Source organism: Thalassophryne amazonica, chromosome 10, assembly GCF_902500255.1.
Source record: "Thalassophryne amazonica chromosome 10, fThaAma1.1, whole genome shotgun sequence".
Taxonomy (NCBI): Eukaryota; Metazoa; Chordata; class Actinopteri; order Batrachoidiformes; family Batrachoididae; genus Thalassophryne; species Thalassophryne amazonica.
The window spans coordinates 100,423,261-100,445,197 of record NC_047112.1 but is presented as its reverse complement, the minus strand read 5'-3'; the positions used below and the strand labels follow the sequence as shown (position 1 = coordinate 100,445,197).

General features: G+C 44.4%; 1 protein-coding gene across 1 annotated transcript in view; it reads right to left on the bottom strand.

Moving 5' to 3' along the window:
- The window catches only part of oca2 (oculocutaneous albinism II), a 288,339-nt gene that overhangs the window by 228,130 nt on the left and 38,272 nt on the right, over nt 1–21,937 (bottom strand). The window contains exons 3-4 of the mRNA XM_034180628.1: nt 14,770–14,865; nt 9,283–9,480 (exon numbers count right to left, since the gene is read on the bottom strand). Of these exons, the coding sequence (XP_034036519.1) occupies nt 9,283–9,480; nt 14,770–14,865 (294 nt within the window). The remainder of the gene's footprint in view (nt 1–9,282; nt 9,481–14,769; nt 14,866–21,937) is intronic.

Sequence of the window (21,937 nt, the reverse complement as noted above, 5' to 3'; positions counted from 1 at the left end):
ATCTTAGCTAATTATAGGCCAATCTCCAACCTTCCTTTTCTCTCAAAGATTCTTGAGAGGGTAGTTGTAAAACAGCTAACTGATCACCTGCAGAGGAATGGTCTATTTGAAGAGTTTCAGTCAGGTTTTAGAATTCATCATAGTACAGAAACAGCATTAGTGAAGGTTACAAATGATCTTCTTATGGCTTCGGACAGTGGACTTATCTCTGTGCTTGTTCTGTTGGACCTCAGTGCTGCTTTTGATACTGTTGACCATAAAATTTTATTACAGAGATTAGAGCATGTCATAGGTATTAAAGGCATTGCGCTGAGGTGGTTTGAATCATATTTGTCTAATAGATTACAGTTTGTTCATGTAAATGGGGAATCTTCTTCACAGACTAAAGTTAATTATGGAGTTCCACAAGGTTCTGTGCTAGGACCAATTTTATTCACTTTATACATGCTTCCCTTGGGCAGTATTATTAGACGGTATTGCTTAAATTTTCATTGTTACGCAGATGATACCCAGCTTTATCTATCCATGAAGCCAGAGGATACGCACCAATTAGCTAAACTGCAGGATTGTCTTACAGACATAAAGACATGGATGACCTCTAATTTCCTGCTTTTAAACTCAGATAAAACTGAAGTTATTGTACTTGGCCCCACAAATCTTAGAAGCATGGTGTCTAACCAGATCGTTACTCTGGATGGCATTTCCCTGATCTCTAGTAATACTGTGAGAAATCTTGGAGTTATTTTTGATCAGGATATGTCATTCAAAGCGCATATTAAACAAATATGTAGGACTGCCTTTTTGCATTTACGCAATATCTCTAAAATCAGAAAGGTCTTGTCTCAGAGTGATGCTGAAAAACTAATTCATGCATTTATTTCCTCTAGGCTGGACTATTGTAATTCATTATTATCAGGTTGTCCTAAAAGTTCCCTAAAAAGCCTTCAGTTGGTTCAGAATGCTGCAGCTAGAGTACTGACGGGGACTAGCAGGAGAGAGCATATCTCACCCGTGTTGGCCTCCCTTCATTGGCTTCCTGTTAATGCTAGAATAGAATTTAAAATTCTTCTTCTTACTTATAAGGTTTTGAATAATCAGGTCCCATCTTATCTTAGGGACCTCGTAGTACCATATTACCCCATTAGAGCGCTTCGCTCTCAGACTGCGGGCTTACTTGTAGTTCCTAGGGTTTGTAAGAGTAGAATGGGAGGCAGAGCCTTCAGCTTTCAGGCTCCTCTCCTGTGGAACCAGCTCCCAGTTCAGATCAGGGAGACAGATACCCTCTCTACTTTTAAGATTAGGCTTAAAACTTTCCTTTTCGCTAAGGCTTATAGTTAGGGCTGGATCGGGTGACCCTGGACCATCCCTTGGTTATGTTGCTTTAGACGTAGACTGTGTTTCATAATTATTGTATGGCCTTGCCTTGCAATGTGGAGCGCCTTGGGGCAACTGTTTGTTGTGATTTGGCGCTATACAAGAAAAAAGTTGATTGATTGATTGATTGATATTGCAAATATAATTGAACGGTTTTACTATACAATCAATAACTTTTTTTAATAAAGCCATATCCAAATTATTAAAATCAGTCGATTTCTTACTTTTTGAACCATGAACCAGATCAAGTATTTCCCTTTCATGAGTACCACCAATGAACATTGAAACAGATTTGTTAAACGTTGAATTATTTACCCAGAAGTTATTAGTTGATGAGTCAATCTTACCGGCAAGATTTTTACCCACATTAACGAAGTATTCATTAAAGTGTTCAGCAATAGACTTGTCGTTATCAATCGTGATGTAGTTGTTACTCTGAAAAAATGAAGGATAATCTCTAGTTACTCTATTCTTTTTTACTATTTCATTTAATATGTTCCATGTGTTTTTGATGTTATTTCTATTTTTGACAAGTAACTCATTATAATATGTTTTTTTACTGAGTCTCATGATATTGATTAACTTATTCTTATATGTTTTATACTTACTTTCAGCTTCCTTAGTTCGTAGTTTTATGAATTGTTTATATAGTACGTTTTTCTTTTTACATGCCCTCTGAAGTCCCTTAGTTATCCATGGTTTGTTGCTATATTGATTTCTATATATTTTGTCAACAAATGGACAGTGTTTATTATACAAACTGGAAATGAAATGAAATGAAAAAATGGAAATGAAAGCATCATATGACCTGTCAACATCATCAACAAAAACATCTGACCAATTCTGACTTGATAAATCCTCCCTTAAATTATCAATTGTTTCAGGTGTTACTTTTCTACTCATGAATTTGATATTGCTTCGATACTTACAACAACCCTCCAATGCAAAGACTGAGAAAACTGGCAAGTGATCACTGATATCACTGACCAGTAGTCCCCCACTAAGATTACCGGATATAACGTTAGTTAAAATATTGTCAATGAGAGTTGTTGAGTCCATAGTTATTCTGCTAGGATGAATGATGGTTGGAAACAGCCCTAAACAGTAAAAGGTGTTTATAAATCAGGTAATTTGTGGATGATTGTGAGGGTTTAAAAAATCTGTATTGAAATCTCCACATACAAATAAATGCTTATTTCTGTTGATTTTGTTGTACATTCCTAAGATAATGTCTTCAAAGGTGTCAATATTTGTCCCAGGAGCTCTGTAAATGCAACTAACAACTATGTTTTTGGAGTTTATAGATGTCATTTCTATGGTAACACATTCCATGATGTTGTCCACTGTAAATGACATGTTGTTAATGAGTTTACAGTTATAATCTGACCTTACAAACAATGTAATGCCTCCGCCCCTTCTCGTCTGCCTATTAACCAGGAACAAATCATAACCATCAAGATATACCAGATCTTTATTATCCTCATTTAACCATGTTTCTGAAATTGCAATAACTGAAAAACGGTTTTTGGATGTTTTCAAACAATCATTAATAGTAGACAGATTACGAGAAAGACTTCTGCTGTTGAAATGTATAATTGAAAAATTTTCATCATTGATTTTATAATTTTTGAATTGTTCTTCTGTAAAATATTTGCACTGTCTCACAATATTCTCACTGAAAAAGGTATCAGGATCATTTTCAGATTCGAAGGGGTGGTTAGCAGAGTTATTATAATTAAATGTATCTAGACAGAGCTCCTGGGCAGAAATAAACGGATCATTATCCTTAGTCATTATGTCTCTCTTGTCTCCGGGTGTAGATGATGTGGATGAGTGGGTTGCTCCAGTCTGCATCATGGTGCTGTGATGTGTTTGAGTCCTCATATCTATTGTTCATATTTGTCCAGCTCCTCGATGTTCCTTACTGCCATGACTTTTGCTTGTTCTGGTGATCCGTTCAGTTTGATGAATATTTTACAGTTTGAAGTCCATGTGTGCTGGAGTTTTCCCTGTTTCTTTAAGAAGCGTGCTTTCCTGGCAATGTCGGCATTCCGTTTGGTGAGATGTTCATTGATGAATACGTTTGTCCCTTTCAGTTTTCTTCCTTGTTTTAACAGTGCTGTTTTGTGTTTTCTGTTGATGAATCTCATGATGACGGTTCGTTTATCACCGTCATTTCTCCGGGGCAGAGGGTGGCACGCTTCAATGTTATTTAAATCCATTTCTATACCTTTAGATAGGAGGAAATCAGCAACCTGTTTTTCCACAGAGCTGACCTCCTGTTCACTGGGATCCCCTCCGCTCTCATCTGTTACCGCCCGTGCGTAGGACCGTGGTTTGATGTGAAGACCTGTGATGATGACGTCGTTAATTCTGGTGTACTGCTCCAATTCAGCCACTCTATTTTCCAGCTGCACCAGATGCCGGTCTTTCTCGGCGTTCTGGAGCCGTAATGCCTTCACCTCCTCCACCAGATCCATGATTGATTTCTGTTGCTGCTTCACAACAGAAATCTCCTCTGATAGAAAGTCCAGAGATTTTTTTAATATCGTCACCTTCCTCCGCTGTCAGAACCTTCTTAGGCCCCATGGTCGGCTTATGAGCAGCTTGTCGATCGCCGATGTTAACAGCCTGCGTTGTTTGTCACCGGGATGGATCTGCACTGCGCTGGTGCCGCGCGGCCTCGGTGTTTCCGCGCTGATGGATCCGCGGTGGCTGCACGAGGCTTCGGGGAAGCGGCACTCGTGACGCGCGGCTTTAATGACGCAGCGCGCGGCCTCAGTGAATTCACCACGTTGTTGCTGTCCAGTCGCGGGGCTAAGTTGCCGGTTGAGGTGGTATTCCCACTGTCCGGGTTGGCAAACACCGGCGTGGCAGATGGCAACTACAAACACCACCTCTGAAAACTCAGGTACAAACTTTTTGCAGCTCGCTCTGACGACACGCAGCTCTGACTGACTGTGACTGACGCAGCTCCGATAGCTGATGAAGCACTAGTTGGAGGGGAAGCAGTTTTGGACAACTGGAGATTTGAACACCTCCGTTGGAAGCGTTACGGGACAAGTTTGAACATGCCCAGCTGTTAAACAGTTTCTCGGATACTCACTCGACTGAAAACCATCGAAAGCCGCCTGAATTTAATGAATGGTTATCAACACGGAGGTGTTTCTCTGTGGCGCTGGGCCATGAGCGGCTGCCTGCCGATGTGCGAATCCGTCCGCACGTCTTTCATTACAAAATCTCCTTTAACAGTGGAATGTCCGGATAAACTGCTGATCCCGACCTCTTCTGAAACTTCTCTGTTCTCTCACGACATCCTGGGTCAACAGAGGCTTAAATTTGGAAGTTTTCAGCTTGAAACAGGCTGACGACGGAGGCTCGGAGCGCGGCGCGCCCTCCGGCTCCGTGGGTTGTCCTTAAAGCGACAGTAACACAACATAATCTCTCATCAGCCCTTAAAATTTTCACCGAAAACCAGCTGAATTTCTCGAATGGTGTCCACTCGGATGTGCCTTACAGTTTCTGAAAAAATTTTGATCAAGCAAAGCGGCAGTCTCTGAGCCATTCCTAAACAATAAAAAAATAGACGGGAGGGGTGGACCACTCCTCACTCAAAGCCTGCCTACATGCGAATGACGCAACCGACAGGCATGAAAAAACTCACGCATGCGCACGAGGGTTCAAGCTTGTCTGATGTAATCGCACATGATTCAAATCCATATAGTTTTTGAAAAAAATAAAAAGGTCGGTTTCTTTTCTAATAGACCACGTAAACAATAGGAAAATAATCGGCCCAAGAATGAAACCTTGGGGGACCCCAGAGGCAAGAGGGGCTGAGGAGGAGATGAATTCATGCTGCACAGCAAAACGCTGGTCTGTCAAGTAGGACTGGAACCATGAGAGAGTGGAGCCTGTAATGCCCACCCACTGTTTCAGTCGTGCTAGGAGGATCCCATGATCCACAGTGTCAAAAGCAGCTGTCAAATCAAGGAACACCAACAGCACAGGGTTTCCTGAGTCAACAGTTACCATGAGATCATTAAAAATTCTCAGCAGTGCTGTCTCAGTACTGTGGAATGGTTTAAAACCAGACTGAAACTTTTCATAGATACCATTGGCCACCAAGAATGATTGGATCTGAATAAGAACCACTTTCACTCTCTAAAATTTTAGACAGAAATGGCAATTTAGAGATAGGCCTGAAATGAGACAGTACAGAGGGATCCAAATTTGTCTGCAGGTGATAGACGTTGGTATGTCACTTCAGTTTTGGTGTAAGGTCTGTCTCAAAGTCCAGCTGAAACAGCTGCATCTTATGTGCATGACGCACAGTTAACATTCTTTACACGCATCTTGGGACTCCGGTGAGGGCGGTCGCATCTCCTCTTTTCTCCTCTCTCTTCTATCTCTGCTCCAACCTTCAAGTCCCTACTTCACCAGACTGTGAATTCTTCAAATTATATTTGGATTAACCATGGAATTGTTCAGCTGGTCTCTGAACACTATTGACACCATTTTTCAACAAGGAAATCGGGGCTGGGGGATCCTGCATGCCCAGATGGAAACTACCCTGCAGTCTATGTTCTCGACACCTGGGAGAAGTGGCGTGTTGCGTGCTTGGTACCACTCTCTGTGGAGGATGTCGAAGATTTATTTATATTTGGTTTTATTGTGGGAGGGCTGGTACTTATTGATTTATGTGCTGCCCTGACCTACCGGAGAATTGGCAAGGCGGCTGCTACCAGAGCCATGACCCCTCACCTGCCTGTCATGATTAATGACTTGGGCAAAGTGATACATTCTCAGAATGAGTTAACCCTTGAACTCAAACGTAAGTTGGATAACATCTCGGAGCCAATGTACGCCTTGCAAGGGAAAATGTCGGAGACCAGGGAATACTCATAAATTGGATTTGGTCGGTCAGAGGAGCTGTAAATGTGTTCTCTGCTCAACCCTAAACATGGCAGGCTTATCAGCCTGCAAAGGTCAAAATGCCTTCAAAATGCAAAATGTTTTCCTCCAGAAGAATTTCTACAGCCTTGGTGAACCATTCGGCTGCCCTCTTATCTTCTGCCCTCCCCAACAGTCTGATGTTGTCAAGGCAACTCCAGACATTATGCACACACTGACAGTAACTGATACAAACTCATCTGGCTGATACGAACTCATCTCATCTGCACACATAATGCACGCTCCATCTTCTTAGTGCTGTTTCATCAAGAACTAAAAAATGTAGATGTTGAGCACCAGTGATGGGCACAGTTCCGCTAATCCACTAAACACTAATTAGCACAGCTAACGTTTTATTAGCAGATTACCTTGTCAGCTAATTCTGAAAACCATCAGTGGACCAATTAGCTTCCGCTAAATTTAGTTCCACTCACTTTCAGTGTTAACATTTTTTGCTGGTATAATGAGCAAAGCTTAACAGCCAAAAACATTTGTAAACCCTAAAGTCATACATGTTAGTGCCTGTGTGTTGTGTGTTTTGCAACAGCCAAACCGCTGTGAGGAGCTTAGTCCTCCCCCAGCAGAAGGGGCCTAGGTGGTTGCTGGCTGCTGTTGTAAAAAAATAAAATAAAATAACACAAGTCAAAAGTCATTATGGGGAAATGAGTCTTTTTTTCAAGCACTCCTCCCCCACCCTATTCAAAATGCATAGAACATTGCCATCTACTGGATGGGAGTGTGAATAGTGACCAACGTGTGATTTTTCAATTTTGCAAATGCCTTTTTTTTACAAATAAAAAAGGCAAATTTACAAATTAACATTTCTTTGTAAAAACCAACACACACGTTACAGTAACTTGTGTTGTGGTTTTTACAAATAAGTAAACCAACCAACCAGTGATTGAAAGTAGACTTATTTTTCCCATAATGCCTTTTGGCATGTGTGTCTGTTAATGCTCAAACCTTCAGAATTAGCACATTACTTTAAAAGATATGTGTGATATTTTCACTTTGTAAAAATGTCAGTTACCGTTAATGTCGATAAACTGTATAAACTTTATGTAACAAATAATTTAATCTCCTAATGTGGTGAGGGCAAATAGTAATTGCAACTTAGCAGCAGGTCTGAAATATTCAGAGGCTGAGTAAAGTATATTATCCTTGTTTTTATATTAGTCCTATGAGCCTATAGCTATTGAAGATTTTTTAATTACATCTTAACAGATAATTATGTCATAGTACTTAGTACAGAACACTCACCCTGGTATCACTTTTCAGTTACATTTAGACAGTTTTAGGCATTACTTAGATTGTGTTTTAGTTTTGGCTATTCATTTATTTATTCTACAAACTGACTGATGTCTCAGTTTTTCTGGCAGCACGCACATCCACGTTGTAAGTCATAAAAATACAGTAGTTGCAATTGTTCTGATCAGTGAGGTTTAGTGCCGTGTGCAGGAGGACCTGGTTTAGCACAGCTACAGCAGCACTCCACTATAAGGCTGGATGGAGAACACAGATGGTACACTGCACATAAATATATATATATATATATATATATATATATATATATATATATATATTTAGGGGTGCTTGAGGACCCCTAAAAATAACTCCACCCCCGATTTGAAGGTCAAAGTCAAAAGGAATCGTGAGGTGCAAAACTGCAGACCAGAGATCTGCACATAATTGTATCATATTGGTGTCTGTAGCCCTGTGGCCCCCAATGTTATACCTCTTGTGATATGTTGCAGCAGGAACAAAATAGAGGAAATATAATGCATTGCAAAAGTATACCCTTTAATATAACACAACTACTTTATAATTTTTGGACATTATTGTTAAAAACAAATCAGGGGATGGACACATTAACATTTCCAAGTCACTGTTTAAGATTTCATTTACATCAAGTCACATCTGGGAGCGTGTGCTGGTGCCACAGTTCACAACATCCACAACACCACAGAACTGCTCGTGATCCCATAGGGCAACCACCCAGGGGGACAACCAGTACATCCACACACCTCCAGAATAACCATCTATCTGCCGCAGTCAGTTGAAAAATCACATCATCTGCAAAGTCAAGGTCAGTAAAACTTTCTTCACCAACAAAAGCTCCTAAGTCACTGGTTTCCACAACCCTACCCAACACCTAGTCCATGCAAATATTGAACAGTGGACAGGGAGCAGAAGGCGAGAACTTCTCCAGATGCATCTGATCTACTTCAACCCAAAATAAATCTCTCTGCATTGATCTGTCTGACTCCTGATGGCTCCTTCAGCTCCCTCTCAGTTTATTTCTGGACATCATCACCAAAATTCTATAACAGCTTGTGTTCTATTAGTACCGGCGGAGGTACAATGTGGTCATTGATTGATTTCTTAGACATGAAGTCAGACTGTTCCAGTCACTGCACAGCAAGTAGCTGGAACTGGATCCTGCAAAGAATAATCCTTTCAAGTCCTTCCCTGGCACAGAGAGCATCCTAACCCTAACCCTGTAGTTGTTGTCATTTACTTTAACCATTAAGAAATACAATGAATATGGTACTGTATCATAAATCTGTCTGGAGCAGGAAGTTCCCATGAACTGAGTGACTGTACAAGAAGGAGAACAGTGAAGGAAGCCTTCAAGACACCCAGACAACTCTAAAGGAGTTATAGACTTCTGGGTTTGAGCATTGCGAAACTATACATAGTGCATTTCTTTTCAGTTAATCCTTTAATATAATTTCTGATGAAAATACTCTCATTAAAAGCCATATTAATTTAATTATTATTAAATGAATTATTAATTTCATTATTAATATTAAATGTAGGTAGGTAGTACATACAGTAGGTAGGAAGGTGGGTAGATTTAACATTTACAGCACTGTTCAGTTTGATAGTAAAAATGATGTGGATTAATCAAACCAAATACTGCCACAACATTCTGCTTCATAATAAAGATGATCTCACCTCATGCTGCTAAAGAGCCTGATACTATGATTGCGGGTGTCTCCAGGGTCACTCTTGTCTGAGGCTCCAGACTGGGACAGGGACAGGCTGGTCACCTCACTGCCCAGCCGAAACCTCGGCTCCAAGTCCAGGAAGCTGTTGTCCCATGGCTCATCCCCTCCCACAAAGGTGGGGTCATGTAGGCTCATGTAGGTTATACTGAGAAGAACAATAATGGAAAATTACTGTTGAAATGATCACAACAAACCACAATCAAAGGAAGTGAGGAAAGTTGGAAAATACTGGTTTATAAACAGACTTGTACGATCATGCAGACAAGCCTTATTAGTCACTACTAGGTGATGGTTTAGTGGTTAAGTGTTTGGCTTGAGACCAGAGGATCCTCGGTTCAAACCCCAGCCTGACCAGAAAATCAGCAAGGGCCCTTGGGTCCCCAATTTACTCCCAGTGTCTAGTGAGTGCCTTGCATGGCAGCACTCACTGTGTGAATGTGTCTGGGTGAATGTAGGGCATCAATGTAAAGCACTTTAAACTTCTGATGTAGATGGAAAAGCACTATATAAATGCAGTTCATTTACCATTAGGATGTGAACTACAATTTTATGATTTATATGGACACTAACTTCTCTAGTTTCAGGGTTATTGAGAAAAGTGAGTGTTTTTGGGATATAGTGACATCATCATGACATCACGTACAAATCAGCATATATCAAACGATTGCTGATTCATATGCACTCTGGAACATCTTTCTAGCTCTCTTTGATTTGAAGTTATTGCAGAAAATGTCCTTTTCAGACTATTCAATAACCTTGACCGACCTTGACTTCTGACCTTCTTATTAATGCTATACCAATGTTATCATCACTGATGGGGAAAACAGCGTTACAATAAACAGCATTACTAACGGCGTTATTCAACCGCATACATGATGGTGAGTAAAGTTTCATGGTAAGCCAACCAGAGACAGAGGAGAGTGGGAGTTCATACACAAATACACATGCACGCACGCATTCGATCATGCACAAACGGCAGAGACACACACAGCATTTTTGTTTCTACAACTCCATAACTCTGTGGGTATGCAATGACATCGATGTGGGCATGACCCTTTCGAAGTTCTCCATTGCATTGGTGGGTGTCGTGCAACGTGACGAACAAGGCAGGAACTTTTTCACCTGCACCGCCACTGTTCCTGGTCATTCTTTTTTCTTTTTTCTGGATTAACTTGTCCCTCAAGCACCTCCACTTCTTTCTACAATCATCAATCTCGAAACCAATGTTAGTTTCCCTCTATGAATTGTAGGCCATCTGAGCATCTTTGCAGTTTTCCAACACCATGTTGTAAAATTGGTCATATTTGCAATTTTTCTGCCAATTCTGATTGAAATGTAATCGGCATGCGCACTGCAAAAATATTTAAATCCATGAAGGTGGACACCCGGGACACTGGTCATGTGATCTGCATAGCTACACGGCCTCTGTCTTTTAGTGAGTGAAAACAAAGCACACTTCTCTGTGTGTTTTGTAGCAGTTTGAGTGATACTGGAGCTGTGTCGCTGGCTGTAGAGCAAATTTAAAAAAAAAAAAATTAGCACCTAAAGCAATTGACATTTTTCTGCTGAGCACAAAGTAACACGGCCACCTGTTTTTAATAACTCCACTCAAATTTAATGGGTAAGATGCTCTCACTCATGAAACAAATGTATGAAATGCAAGTTTGACCAGTACAACTAAGATTTCAAGCTTTCCTTAAGCCTTGCTGAATCAGTAATAGCTGGATCTCTAATCAGAAGCAGCAGGTCCACAATTTATTCATTAACCTCTGTCAAAGTCATTTAAAGATGTCAGTCATGACTCACCTTTCTGCTGATTAAAGTCACTAACTGGGACTCTTGTCCGTTGTCCGTGAACAGTTTCATAGGCTAATAGCACAACCTTAAAATCTGATCTCACAGGGACAGGAAGCCAGTGAAGAGATGCCAAAATGGGTGTAATGTGGTCAAACTTTCTGCTTTGTGTCAAATGTCTGGCTGCAGCATTTTGAACCAGTTGGAGAGCCCTAATGCTAGACTGCGGTAAACCAGAAAATAGAACATTGTAATAATCCAATCTAGAAGAGACAAATGCATGAATCAGGGTCTCAGCCATAGACAGGATGGGACAAATCTTCGCTATATTTCGCAGATGGAAGAAAGCAGTCCTTGTAATATCACTAATGTGGAGGTCAAAGGGCAACAATCAAAAATTGGGTGTAATCAAAAATTATCCCAAGGTTCCTCACTTTGTCAGTATGATGTATGGCACACAAACCTAGGCTAAGCGCTAGCTGGTCAAATTGATGCAGATGTCTCACTGGACCAAGAACCATCATAAAAGTAGGAAGTTACGAGACATCCAGCTTCTCACTGATGCAAGGCAATCTTCTAAGGATTTTATGTGAATGAGATTACCAGCAGTTATTAGCATGTACAATTGAGTATCAGCATAGCAGTGAAAGGCGATCCCAAAATGCCACTGTATATGCGCAAGGGGTGCTATATAAAGGGAGAAAAGCAGGGGGCCTAAGATGGAACCTGTGAAACCCCAAATTTTATGTCACTAAGGTTAGAGGTAGTGTTAGTGTACAAAACACAGTGGGAATGACTGGACAGGTATCACGTCCACCACACAAGGGCACTTCCAGTAATCCTAAAATTACTACATGAACAAAAACATGGAAAAAACATGAACATATCTCACCTGTCCTAGCCACATTACACTGGCTTCCTGTCCAGTACAGGATCCAATTTAAATTATTGTTAATGGTTTTTAAAGCTCTTCATGGCCTGGCTAACTACATAGCTACTGCCATTCATCTTGCTGTTGCTCCCAGGTCTCTGAGATCTTCCAGTAAAGATTTCATTCATGTCCCCCGAACTCACCTCAAGTTAAAAGGGGACAGAGCTTCTGCAGTCGTTGGTCCCCGACTGTGGAACCATCTGCCTCCTGATATTAGAGATGCCCCATCTATTACTGTTTTTAAATCCAAGCTCAAGACACACCTTTTTACACTAGCATTCCCTATTAATTAACTGCTAACTGGTTATGCCATGTTTTGTTATGTTAATGATTGTTGTGTTTGTATCTTGCTGCTGATGTTGTAATCAGTTGTTTTGTTTCTTTGTATATTTCCTGCCTATTTACTTATTTATTTTTAACTATGTACAGCACTTTGGTCAGTGTTTAAATGTGCTTTAGAAATAAATTTTACTTACTTACTTACTTACTAAAGACTGGGCTACTACATCTCTCGGCTGGCTTGGGAACGCCTTGGGGTTCCCCCGGAGGAGCTGGAGGAGGTGTGTGTGGATCGGGAGGTCTGGGCGGCTTTGCTTGAGCTGCTGCCCCCGCGACTCGACTCCGGATAAAGCGGAAGAAAATGGATGGATGGATGGATGGATGGACTTACTTACTAAAATGATTTTCCAGCCTATCAAGTAAAAAATGATGATGATCCATGGTATCAAACACAGCACTGAGTTCTAACAGCACCAGAACCGTAGTGGTGTTTGAGTCCATTGCAAGCAGAAGGTCATTTACCACTTTAATTAATTAGTAAGGTGGCCCACAAGCTGCCGTGAAACCACTTTTTCCAGAATTTTAGAGCAAAATGATAGATTTGACATCGGCCTATAATTTTTCAAAACACTAGGGTCAAGATTAGATTTCTTAAGTAATGATTTAATCACTGCAGATTTGAAACATTTAGGAACAGATCCAGAAGTTAATGAGACATTAACAATTTCCAGCATAGTCGACACAGGTCCTGAAACAGTTTTGTTGGTATAGGATCAAATAAGCAGGTTGTGCTGTTTGTAGACGTTACAAGTTTTGTCAGCACGCCTAGTGAGATACTATCAAATTCTGTAAATCTAGGTAACACCTCAGTGGTAGCACCCACCTCAATAGCAGGGTACAGTGGCTGGGTTAAGGCATGCTGGGATATGCTCAACCTAATGGCTTCTATTTTCTTCTCAAAGTAATCCAAGAAGTCCTGTGCTGAAAAGGGACAGCGACTTATAGGTGGTTGTCCATGAATAAGTATTGTCTCCGTGTCGAACAAGAACTTTGAGTTATGCTTGTTTTTGTTAATCAGATCAGAGTAATAGGCCCGCTTTGTCGGCAGTAGTGCATGCTTATAGTCTAAAATAGCATCACACCACGCAAGGTGGAATACTTCAAATTTGGAGCTATGCCATTTCTGTTCTAAACCTCTAGCCTTCTGCCTGAGGTCACACAAGTAACCACTGAACTAAGGTGACTGTGTTTTAGGAAGGCATGGTTTTCACAAGACCATCTACTGATTGGGGATGCTCCAAACCTGAGGCTAAGATACTAGGCAGTCTACTGAGTTCAGTGCTTTGAGTTCAGTCATAGTTGAGGATTTTATGCATTGCCGCAGTAATAAACAAGGATGTTGTTTCACTAAACATGGAGGCGCAACTGTAAACCTGATTAGTGAGTGGTCAGAGACAACTGCTGCAAGAGGCATGATGTCAGTATTCATAACAGCAATAGCACATGCGAGAACCAAATCCAGGGTACTTCCACTAATGTGTGTCAAGTCTTGAATGCATTGCTGGAATCCTAATACATCCACAAGTTCCATAAATGATTTGCAGAGGGGATCAGAAGGCTTATTTATATGAATGATAAAGTCACCAATAATCAGAATGCTATCTGCACTGATTGACAAGTTAGAGATGAACGCACCAAATTCATCAAAGAATTCACAGTATGGGCCAGCAGACCTACACTCAACAAAAATATAAATGCAACACTTTTGGTTTTGCTCCCATTTTGTATGAGATGAACTCAAAGATCTAAAACTTTTTCCACATATACAATATCACCATTTCCCTCGAATATTGTTCACAAACCAGTCTAAATCTGTGATAGTGAGCACTTCTCCTTTGCTGAGATAATCCATCCCACCTCACAGGTGTGCCATATCAAGATGCTGATTAGACACCATGATTAGTGCACAGGTGTGCCTTAGACTGAGCAGAGAATCAGATCCTCAAACGAATTATTATGTGTATTAAGTTTGCAAAACATATCCCTCTATGATTTTTAAGGACACGTCTATGAAAGCAGGCCACAGTCTCAACTTGATAAATTTCCCTTCCTGAAAATCTACTATCACCACAGTGGGTTCTCTGCACTAAATTCTCCACTAAGCTAGTGGATTCCACACCCACATTTGTCATAAGCCTTGCAGGGTCAGCTATAGTTGTTGTCATTTACATTAAGAAATACAGTATACGGAGTATGGTACAAGCAAAGCCAAATTATATGATCAGAACTTCAGTAGACAAATAGATGAGTGTCAGAAGGGCCAGACAGTGATGTTATACAGTGTGATTCACTGATACACAGTAACTAACATGGATGCAGTTGACATCGTCCCTGAAAGAAGAGTTGAGTGTGGTTTGTGTGAGGAGTTACCCTTCATCCTGAGAGATTCTCAGCAGAGGAGACCTTTCTGTGATGTTGGTTGAGTTTCTTTTCCCTTGGAGAATATTAACCATGCTGAAATTGTGCCTGGGAAAAAAGATTCAACATGTTAAAATTGAAAGAATTAAACTTTAAAAAAGACAGTATCAGGTGTCAGTCCTGCATTGGAACCGTCTGTCAGACACTTGATGACTCACAGGGGCCAAAGCGACAGATGAGCAGCTGGTGACCCCACACCCACCGGGATCATTAACGTGCCTACAGTGACCCTGGGCTTCATCTGTGCATTGTTTTTGTATTTTCTTTTGTCTGATGATATACTGACCTACACTGAAAAAAGAAAATTATTGGACCAACTTAAAAAATATTTATGCCATCTTATTAGTTTGATTTCCACAAACTTAATTCATTTGAGTGTTAACAACTGAAGCAATTTCTTTTGGTTTATTCGTTCTTTGATGTATATTTGATGACGACTATTTTGTTCTGTTCTACAATTTTGCTCAGTAATTGGCACCCGTGAATTGTAAGTCCATGATTTCCAAATTTCTTAAGAAACAAATGCAAATGAACCAATTTTGTATAATCATAATATTTACTAATATAATTTCTTCTTAGTGAACAGCAAATGTGTTCATATCATGAAATAAAAATACAGACACAAAACTGGGCAAAACTAAATTATTACTACCCTTTGTTGAATTTACAGTAAAATCATTACTTTTACAGCCAGCTTACTTTCAGCAGGCAATGGATGAACATAAATGTAACTGAATATGTTTTCAATTATATCAATCAATAGGGCCCCGTCACACTAGAGCACGAATGCTGTACGAATCACAACAGACTTCCTTTTGTACAGCCGTGTACAAACACCCAGAATGTGGTACGGAGCCAGCACGAATGATTTGCGCAATTAGTAGTGCAGTAGCACCTGATTCCAGATGGACTACCCAGAGTGCAGAGTGCAAGTAGAATGCAGACATAAACTATCCCCCACAAAAAATAACAGAATAAAATTTTAAAAGCAACACTGCACGAAACCCCACAATGCTGTGTGCAGGGGGGGGGGAAGTTGCTAGGCCGAGAGCTGTGAATACACAGTTCCTGAGTTGGATCCCCCCCGCACACTCGCCTTCCTGTGTTCCCTCTCTCTCTCTCTCTCGCTGTCTCTTTCTCTGTCTCACACTCTTTCCCTCTCTGTGGAAATTAGAAATTCATGGGGGGGGCTTAGAAGACTGACCGCTGCAGCACCAGAGCCTTGCATGGCTGCCGACCGCTCCCGCTGAATAACAGACCATTACTGCTCGCACCCGCAATGTGTGTTACACTCCCACCCAATCACACCACGGGCCTATCCAGTCCTACCCGCAAATCAAATCAATTTTATTTATATAGCGCCAAATCACAACAAACAGTTGCCCCAAGGCGCTTTATATTGTAAGGCAAAGCCATACAATAATTACAGAAAAACCCCAACGGTCAAAACGACCTCCTATGAGCAAGCACTTGGCGACAGTGGGAAGGAAAAACTCCCTTTTAACAGGAAGAAACCTCCAGCAGAACCAGGCTCAGGGAGGGGCAGTCTTCTGCTGGGACTGGTTGGGGCTGAGGGGAGAGAATCAGGAAAAAGGCATGCTGTGGAGGGGAGCAGAGATCAATCACTAATGATTAAAAGCAGAGTGGTGCATACAGAGCAAAAAGAGGTGAATAAAAAGAAACACTCAGTGCATCATGGGAAACCCCCAGCAGTCTAAGTCTATAGCAGCATAACTAAGGAATGGTTCAGGGTCACCTGATCCAGCCCTAACTATAAGCTTTAGCAAAAAGGAAAGTTTTAAGCCTAATCTTAAAAGTAGAGAGGGTGTCTGTCTCCCTGATCCAAATTGGGAGCTGGTTCCAGAGGAGAGGAGCCTGAAAGCTGAAGGCTCTGCCTCCCATTCTACTCTTACAAACCCTAGGAACTACAAGTAAGCCTACAGTCTGAGAGCGAAGCGCTCTATTGGGGTGATATGGTACTACGAGGTCCCTAAGATAAGATGGGACCTGATTATTCAAAACCTTATAAGTAAGAAGAAGAATTTTAAATTCTATTCTGGAATTAACAGGGAGCCAATGAAGAGAAGCCAATATGGGTGAGATATGCTCTCTCCTTCTAGTCCCTGTCAGTACTCTAGCTGCAGCATTTTGAATTAACTGAAGGCTTTTCAGGGAACTTTTAGGACAACCTGATAATAATGAATTACAATAGTCCAGCCTAGAGGAAATAAATGCATGAATTAGTTTTTCAGCATCACTCTGAGACAAGACCTTTCTAATTTTAGAGATATTTCGCAAATGCAAAAAAGCAGTCCTACATATTTGCTTAATATGCGCATTGTGTTGTGTGGGCCGCTGAAGAGGAGGTACTGTTGGCCCACCACCACCAGATGGCGCCCTGCTTGAAGTGCGGGCTTCAAGCACGAGAGGGCATCATAGCAACCGGGAGTGACAGCTGTCACTCGTCATCAGCACCAGCTGTCACTCATCCACATCACCACCACCATAAAGGCCGGACTGCAACTCCACCTCCCCGCCGAGAAATCAGCAACCTTGGAGGTAATTTCTCTGCTGTATTCACAACGAATAATAATCTGATCTCATTTGCAGCCGTTTTCCTGTGACGTCTTCCTTATCTGCTGTATTGGCGTTTGGTGTGGACTGCGATGGCTTCGCCTCCCACCCCTACCAGATAAGTGGTTTTCACAGGAGCTGTCCGAGTGTGTTATTGGAGGTGGAGGTTCTCCCTCCTTACAGAACACAGACTGTGGGATTACTGAGTGTGCGTACTCACACTCACCTGTGCTGTTTCTGTTCTCTGCCAGCAGTACCAGGTCTGACAGCTGGAGACGGTGACCACCTGGGGACCCAGGACTTGGCGGCTCCGGTGTTCTTCAGATCCGTTGGCGGTGAGGGCCGTGTGGGATCCGGCTCGGTTCTGGACGGGCGTCTCCTATCCTCAAGCCTGCCCACATGTCACCCAACGTGTAATTGACTATAGTCCCAAAACTGATTGTTGTCTGTATTCCGTTGTGCACAATTTACAACATTAAATTGTTACTGTTTGGCTTATCCATTGCCCGTTCTTTTACGCCCCCTGTTGTGGGTCCGTGTTCCTACACTTTCACAACAGGATTTCTCGGCCAGCGTCATGGATCCCGAGGGGCGTCAACCATCGCTTGAACGGCCAATGGAAGAGCGAGGTGCACAGGCGCCAGCAGGAGGCGTGTTAGGTGAGCTGCAGCACATCTTAACCGCTTTTACTGCTCGGTTGGACTTAGTTACCGAGCAGAGCATTATTCTCAATCGAAGGATGGAGGCTCTCACCGCCCAGGTGGAAGCGCATGCTCAGGGCACTGCTGCAGCACCTCGTCCTGCTGACCGAATGCCAGAGACAGACATTCCAGTGGTCGTTCAACGAACGCCCCCACCTTCCCCTGAAGCATACATAAGCCCTCCGGAGCCGTACGGAGGCTGTGTGGAGACGTGCGCGGACTTCTTGATGCAGTGCTCGCTCGTCTTTTCGCAGCGTCCCATCATGTACGCGTCAGATGCTAGCCGGGTGGCTTACGTTCTAAATCTGCTTCGAGGAGAGGCACGCGCCTGGGCTACGGCGCTCTGGGAGCAGAATTCACGGCTCCTAACGATTTACACTGAGTTTGTGAGGGAGTTCCGACAGGTGTTCGACCACCCTCATACAGGCGAGACCGCTTCAAGCGTGCTGCTGTCGATAAGACAGGGGTGTCGGAGCGCAGCGAAGTATGCAGTCGACTTCCGTATCGCGGCAGTGCGAGCCGGCTGGAATGCTGTTGCGCTCCATGCTGCCTTTGTAAACGGACTGTCTCTGGTCCTTAAGGAGCACCTGGTGGCGAAGGACGAGCCGCGGGATTTAGACGGGCTTATCGACCTGGTTATACGGTTAGACAACCGATTAACAGAACACGATGGGAGCGAGATGAAGGGCATGGTCAGGCACAAGCCGTCCCTCTTCCTCCCGGGTCCGAAAGAGAGCCGACTTCCCCACGCTCCACAGCCAGGGCTCTCCACATGACGACAGCTCCCCCTGCTGACGTTGCTATGGAAACAAGCAGGGCCAAAAAGCGATCAGATCAGAGACAAAGGAGACTGATCCGTGGAGAGTGTTTTCTCTGCAGCTCAACCGAGCACACACAGAGAGAATGCCCCAAACGGTCAAAACAGCAGCACTCGTCCTTAGAGACTGGGCTAAGGGTGGGTCACAATACACACGCGGGGAGACCCCGAAAATCTGCACGTATCCCAGTCACGATCCTGAGTGGGGATCTAACCCTTCACGCCCCAGCACTGGTGGACACGGGGTCAGAGGAGAATCTGCTGGATAGCAGATGGGCAAAGGAGGTTGGGCTCCCACTAGTGGCCTTACCGTCACCATTGTCGGTACGGGCACTAGATGGCACCCTTCTTCCACTAATCACACATCAGACACAGCCAGTGACAATGGTTGTGTCTGGAAATCACAGGGAGGAGATTGTGTTTTATGTAACACCTTCTACCTCCCGAGTGATTTTGGGTTTTCCATGAGTGTTAAAACACAATCCCCGGATTGATTGGCCGTCTGGGGTTGTGGTTCAGTGGAGCGAAACCTGCCACCGGGAGTGTTTAGGATCCTCGGTTCCACCCGGTGTGACAGCTAAGGAGGAGGTTTTAGTCCCCCCCAATCTGGCGGCTGTGCCAGCCGAGTACCATGACCTTGCTGACGTCTTCAGCAAGGATCTGGCACTCTCGCTGCCCCCACACCGTCCGTACGATTGTGCCATTGATTTGATACCAGGCGCTGAGTACCCATCCAGCAGGCTGTACAACCTCTCACGTCCGGAACGCGAATCAATGGAGACCTACATCTGGGACTCGTTAGCTGCCGGGTTGATCCGGAACTCCACCTCCCCGATGGGTGCTGGTTTCTTTTTTGTGGGCAAGAAGGACGGCGGACTCCATCCATGCATTGATTACAGAGGGCTGAACGAGATTACGGTTCGCAACTGATACCCGTTACCTCTGTTGGATTCAGTGTTTACGCCCTTGCATGGAGCCCAAATTTTCACTAAATTGGATCTTAGGAATGCTTATCACCTGGTTCGGATCCGGGAGGGAGACGAGTGGAAGACGGCATTTAACACCCCGTTAGGTCACTTTGAGTACCTGGTCATGCCGTTCGGCCTCACCAATGCGCCCGCGACGTTCCAAGCGTTGGTTAATGACGTCTTGCGGGACTTCCTGCATCGGTTTGTCTTCATATATCTAGACGATATACTCATCTTTTCTCCGGATCCTGAGACCCATGTCAAGCATGTACGTCAGGTCCTACAGCAGTTGTTGGAGAACCAGCTGTTTGTGAAGGGCGAGAAGTGCGAGTTCCACCGCACTTCTTTGTCCTTCCTGGGGTTCATAATCTCCTCCAACTCCGTCGCCCCTGATCCGGCCAAGGTCACGGCGGTGAGAGATTGGCCCCAACCAACAAACCGTAGGAAACTGCAACAGTTCCTCAGTTTTGCAAATTTCTATCGGAGGTTCGTCAAGGGCTACAGTCAGGTAGTTAGCCCCCTGACAGCCCTGACCTCCACAAAAGTCCCCTTCACCTGGTCAGATCGGTGCGAAGCCGCGTTTAGGGAGTTGAAACGCCGGTTCTCGACTGCACCAGTTCTGGTGCAGCCCGATCCCAATCGCCAGTTTGTAGTTGAAGTGGACACCTCTGACTCAGGGATAGGAGCCGTGCTAACCCAGAGCGGGGAGTCCGACAAGGTTCTCCATCCATGTGCCTACTTTTTCCGCAGGTTGACCCCGGCCGAAAGGAACTATGATGTCGGCAACAGGGAACTTCTTGCGGTGAAGGTGGCTCTTGAGGAGTGGAGACACCTGTTGGAGGGAGCATCAGTACCATTTACGGTTTTCACGGACCATCGGAACCTGGAGTACATTCAGACCGCCAAGCGTCTGAACCCCAGGCAAGCCCGCTGGTCACTGTTCTTCAGGCGTTTTGACTTTCGGATCACCTACCGCCCCGGGACGAAAAACCAACAATCTGACGCCCTGTCCCGGGTGCATGAAGAGGAGGTCAAGACCGAGCTGTCAGACCCGACGGAAACCATCATCCCCGAGTCCACTGTTGTGGCCACCCTCACCTGGGACGTGGAGAAGACCGTCCGGGAGGCCCTGACACGGAGCCCGGACCCGGGGACAGGTCCGAAGGACAAATTGTACGTCCCACCAGAGGCCAGGGCTGCGGTCCTTGACTTCTGTCACAGTTCCAAGCTCTCTTGTCATCCAGGGGTGCGAAGGACCGTGGTAGTGGTCCAGCAGCGCTTCTGGTGGGCGTCTATGGAAGCCGACATCCGGGAGTATGTCCAGGCCTGCACCACCTGTGCCAGGGGCCCACCACAAGGCCCAAGGCCTCCTCCAGCCTCTGCCCGTGCCTCATCGCTCCTGGTCTCACATCGGCCTGGACTTTGTCACGGGCCTCCCGCTGTCCCAGGGCATGACTACCATCCTCACGATAGTGGACCGGTTCTCCAAGGCGGCCCACTTCGTGGCCCTCCCGGAGCTCCCGATGGCCCAGGAGACTGCAGACCTCCTGGTCCACCATGTCGTGCGTCTGCATGGGATTCCATCGGACATTGTCTCGGATCGTGGTCCTCAGTTCTCCTCCCAGGTTTGGAGGAGCTTCTGCAGGGAACTGGGGGCCACCGTGAGTCTCTCGTCCGGGTACCATCCCCAGACGAACGGGCAGGCAGAGCGGACGAATCAGGAACTGGAACAGGCCCTCCGCTGCGTGACCTCCGCGCACCCGGCGGCCTGGAGTGACCATCTGGCCTGGATCGAGTACGCTCATAATAGCCAAGTATCGTCTGCTACCGGCCTCTCCCTGTTTGAGGTGTGTTTGGGGTACCAGCCCCCATTGTTCCCGCTAGTGGAGGGAGAGGTCGGGGAGCCCTCGGTCCAGGCCCATCTGAGGAGGTGCCGTCGGGTGTGGCGTACCACCCGCTCTGCCCTGCTCAAAGCCCGGACGAGGGCCAAGAACCATGCAGACCGCCGGCGTGCCCCGGCCCCTACGTATCAGCCTGGGCAGGAGGTTTGGCTTTCCACG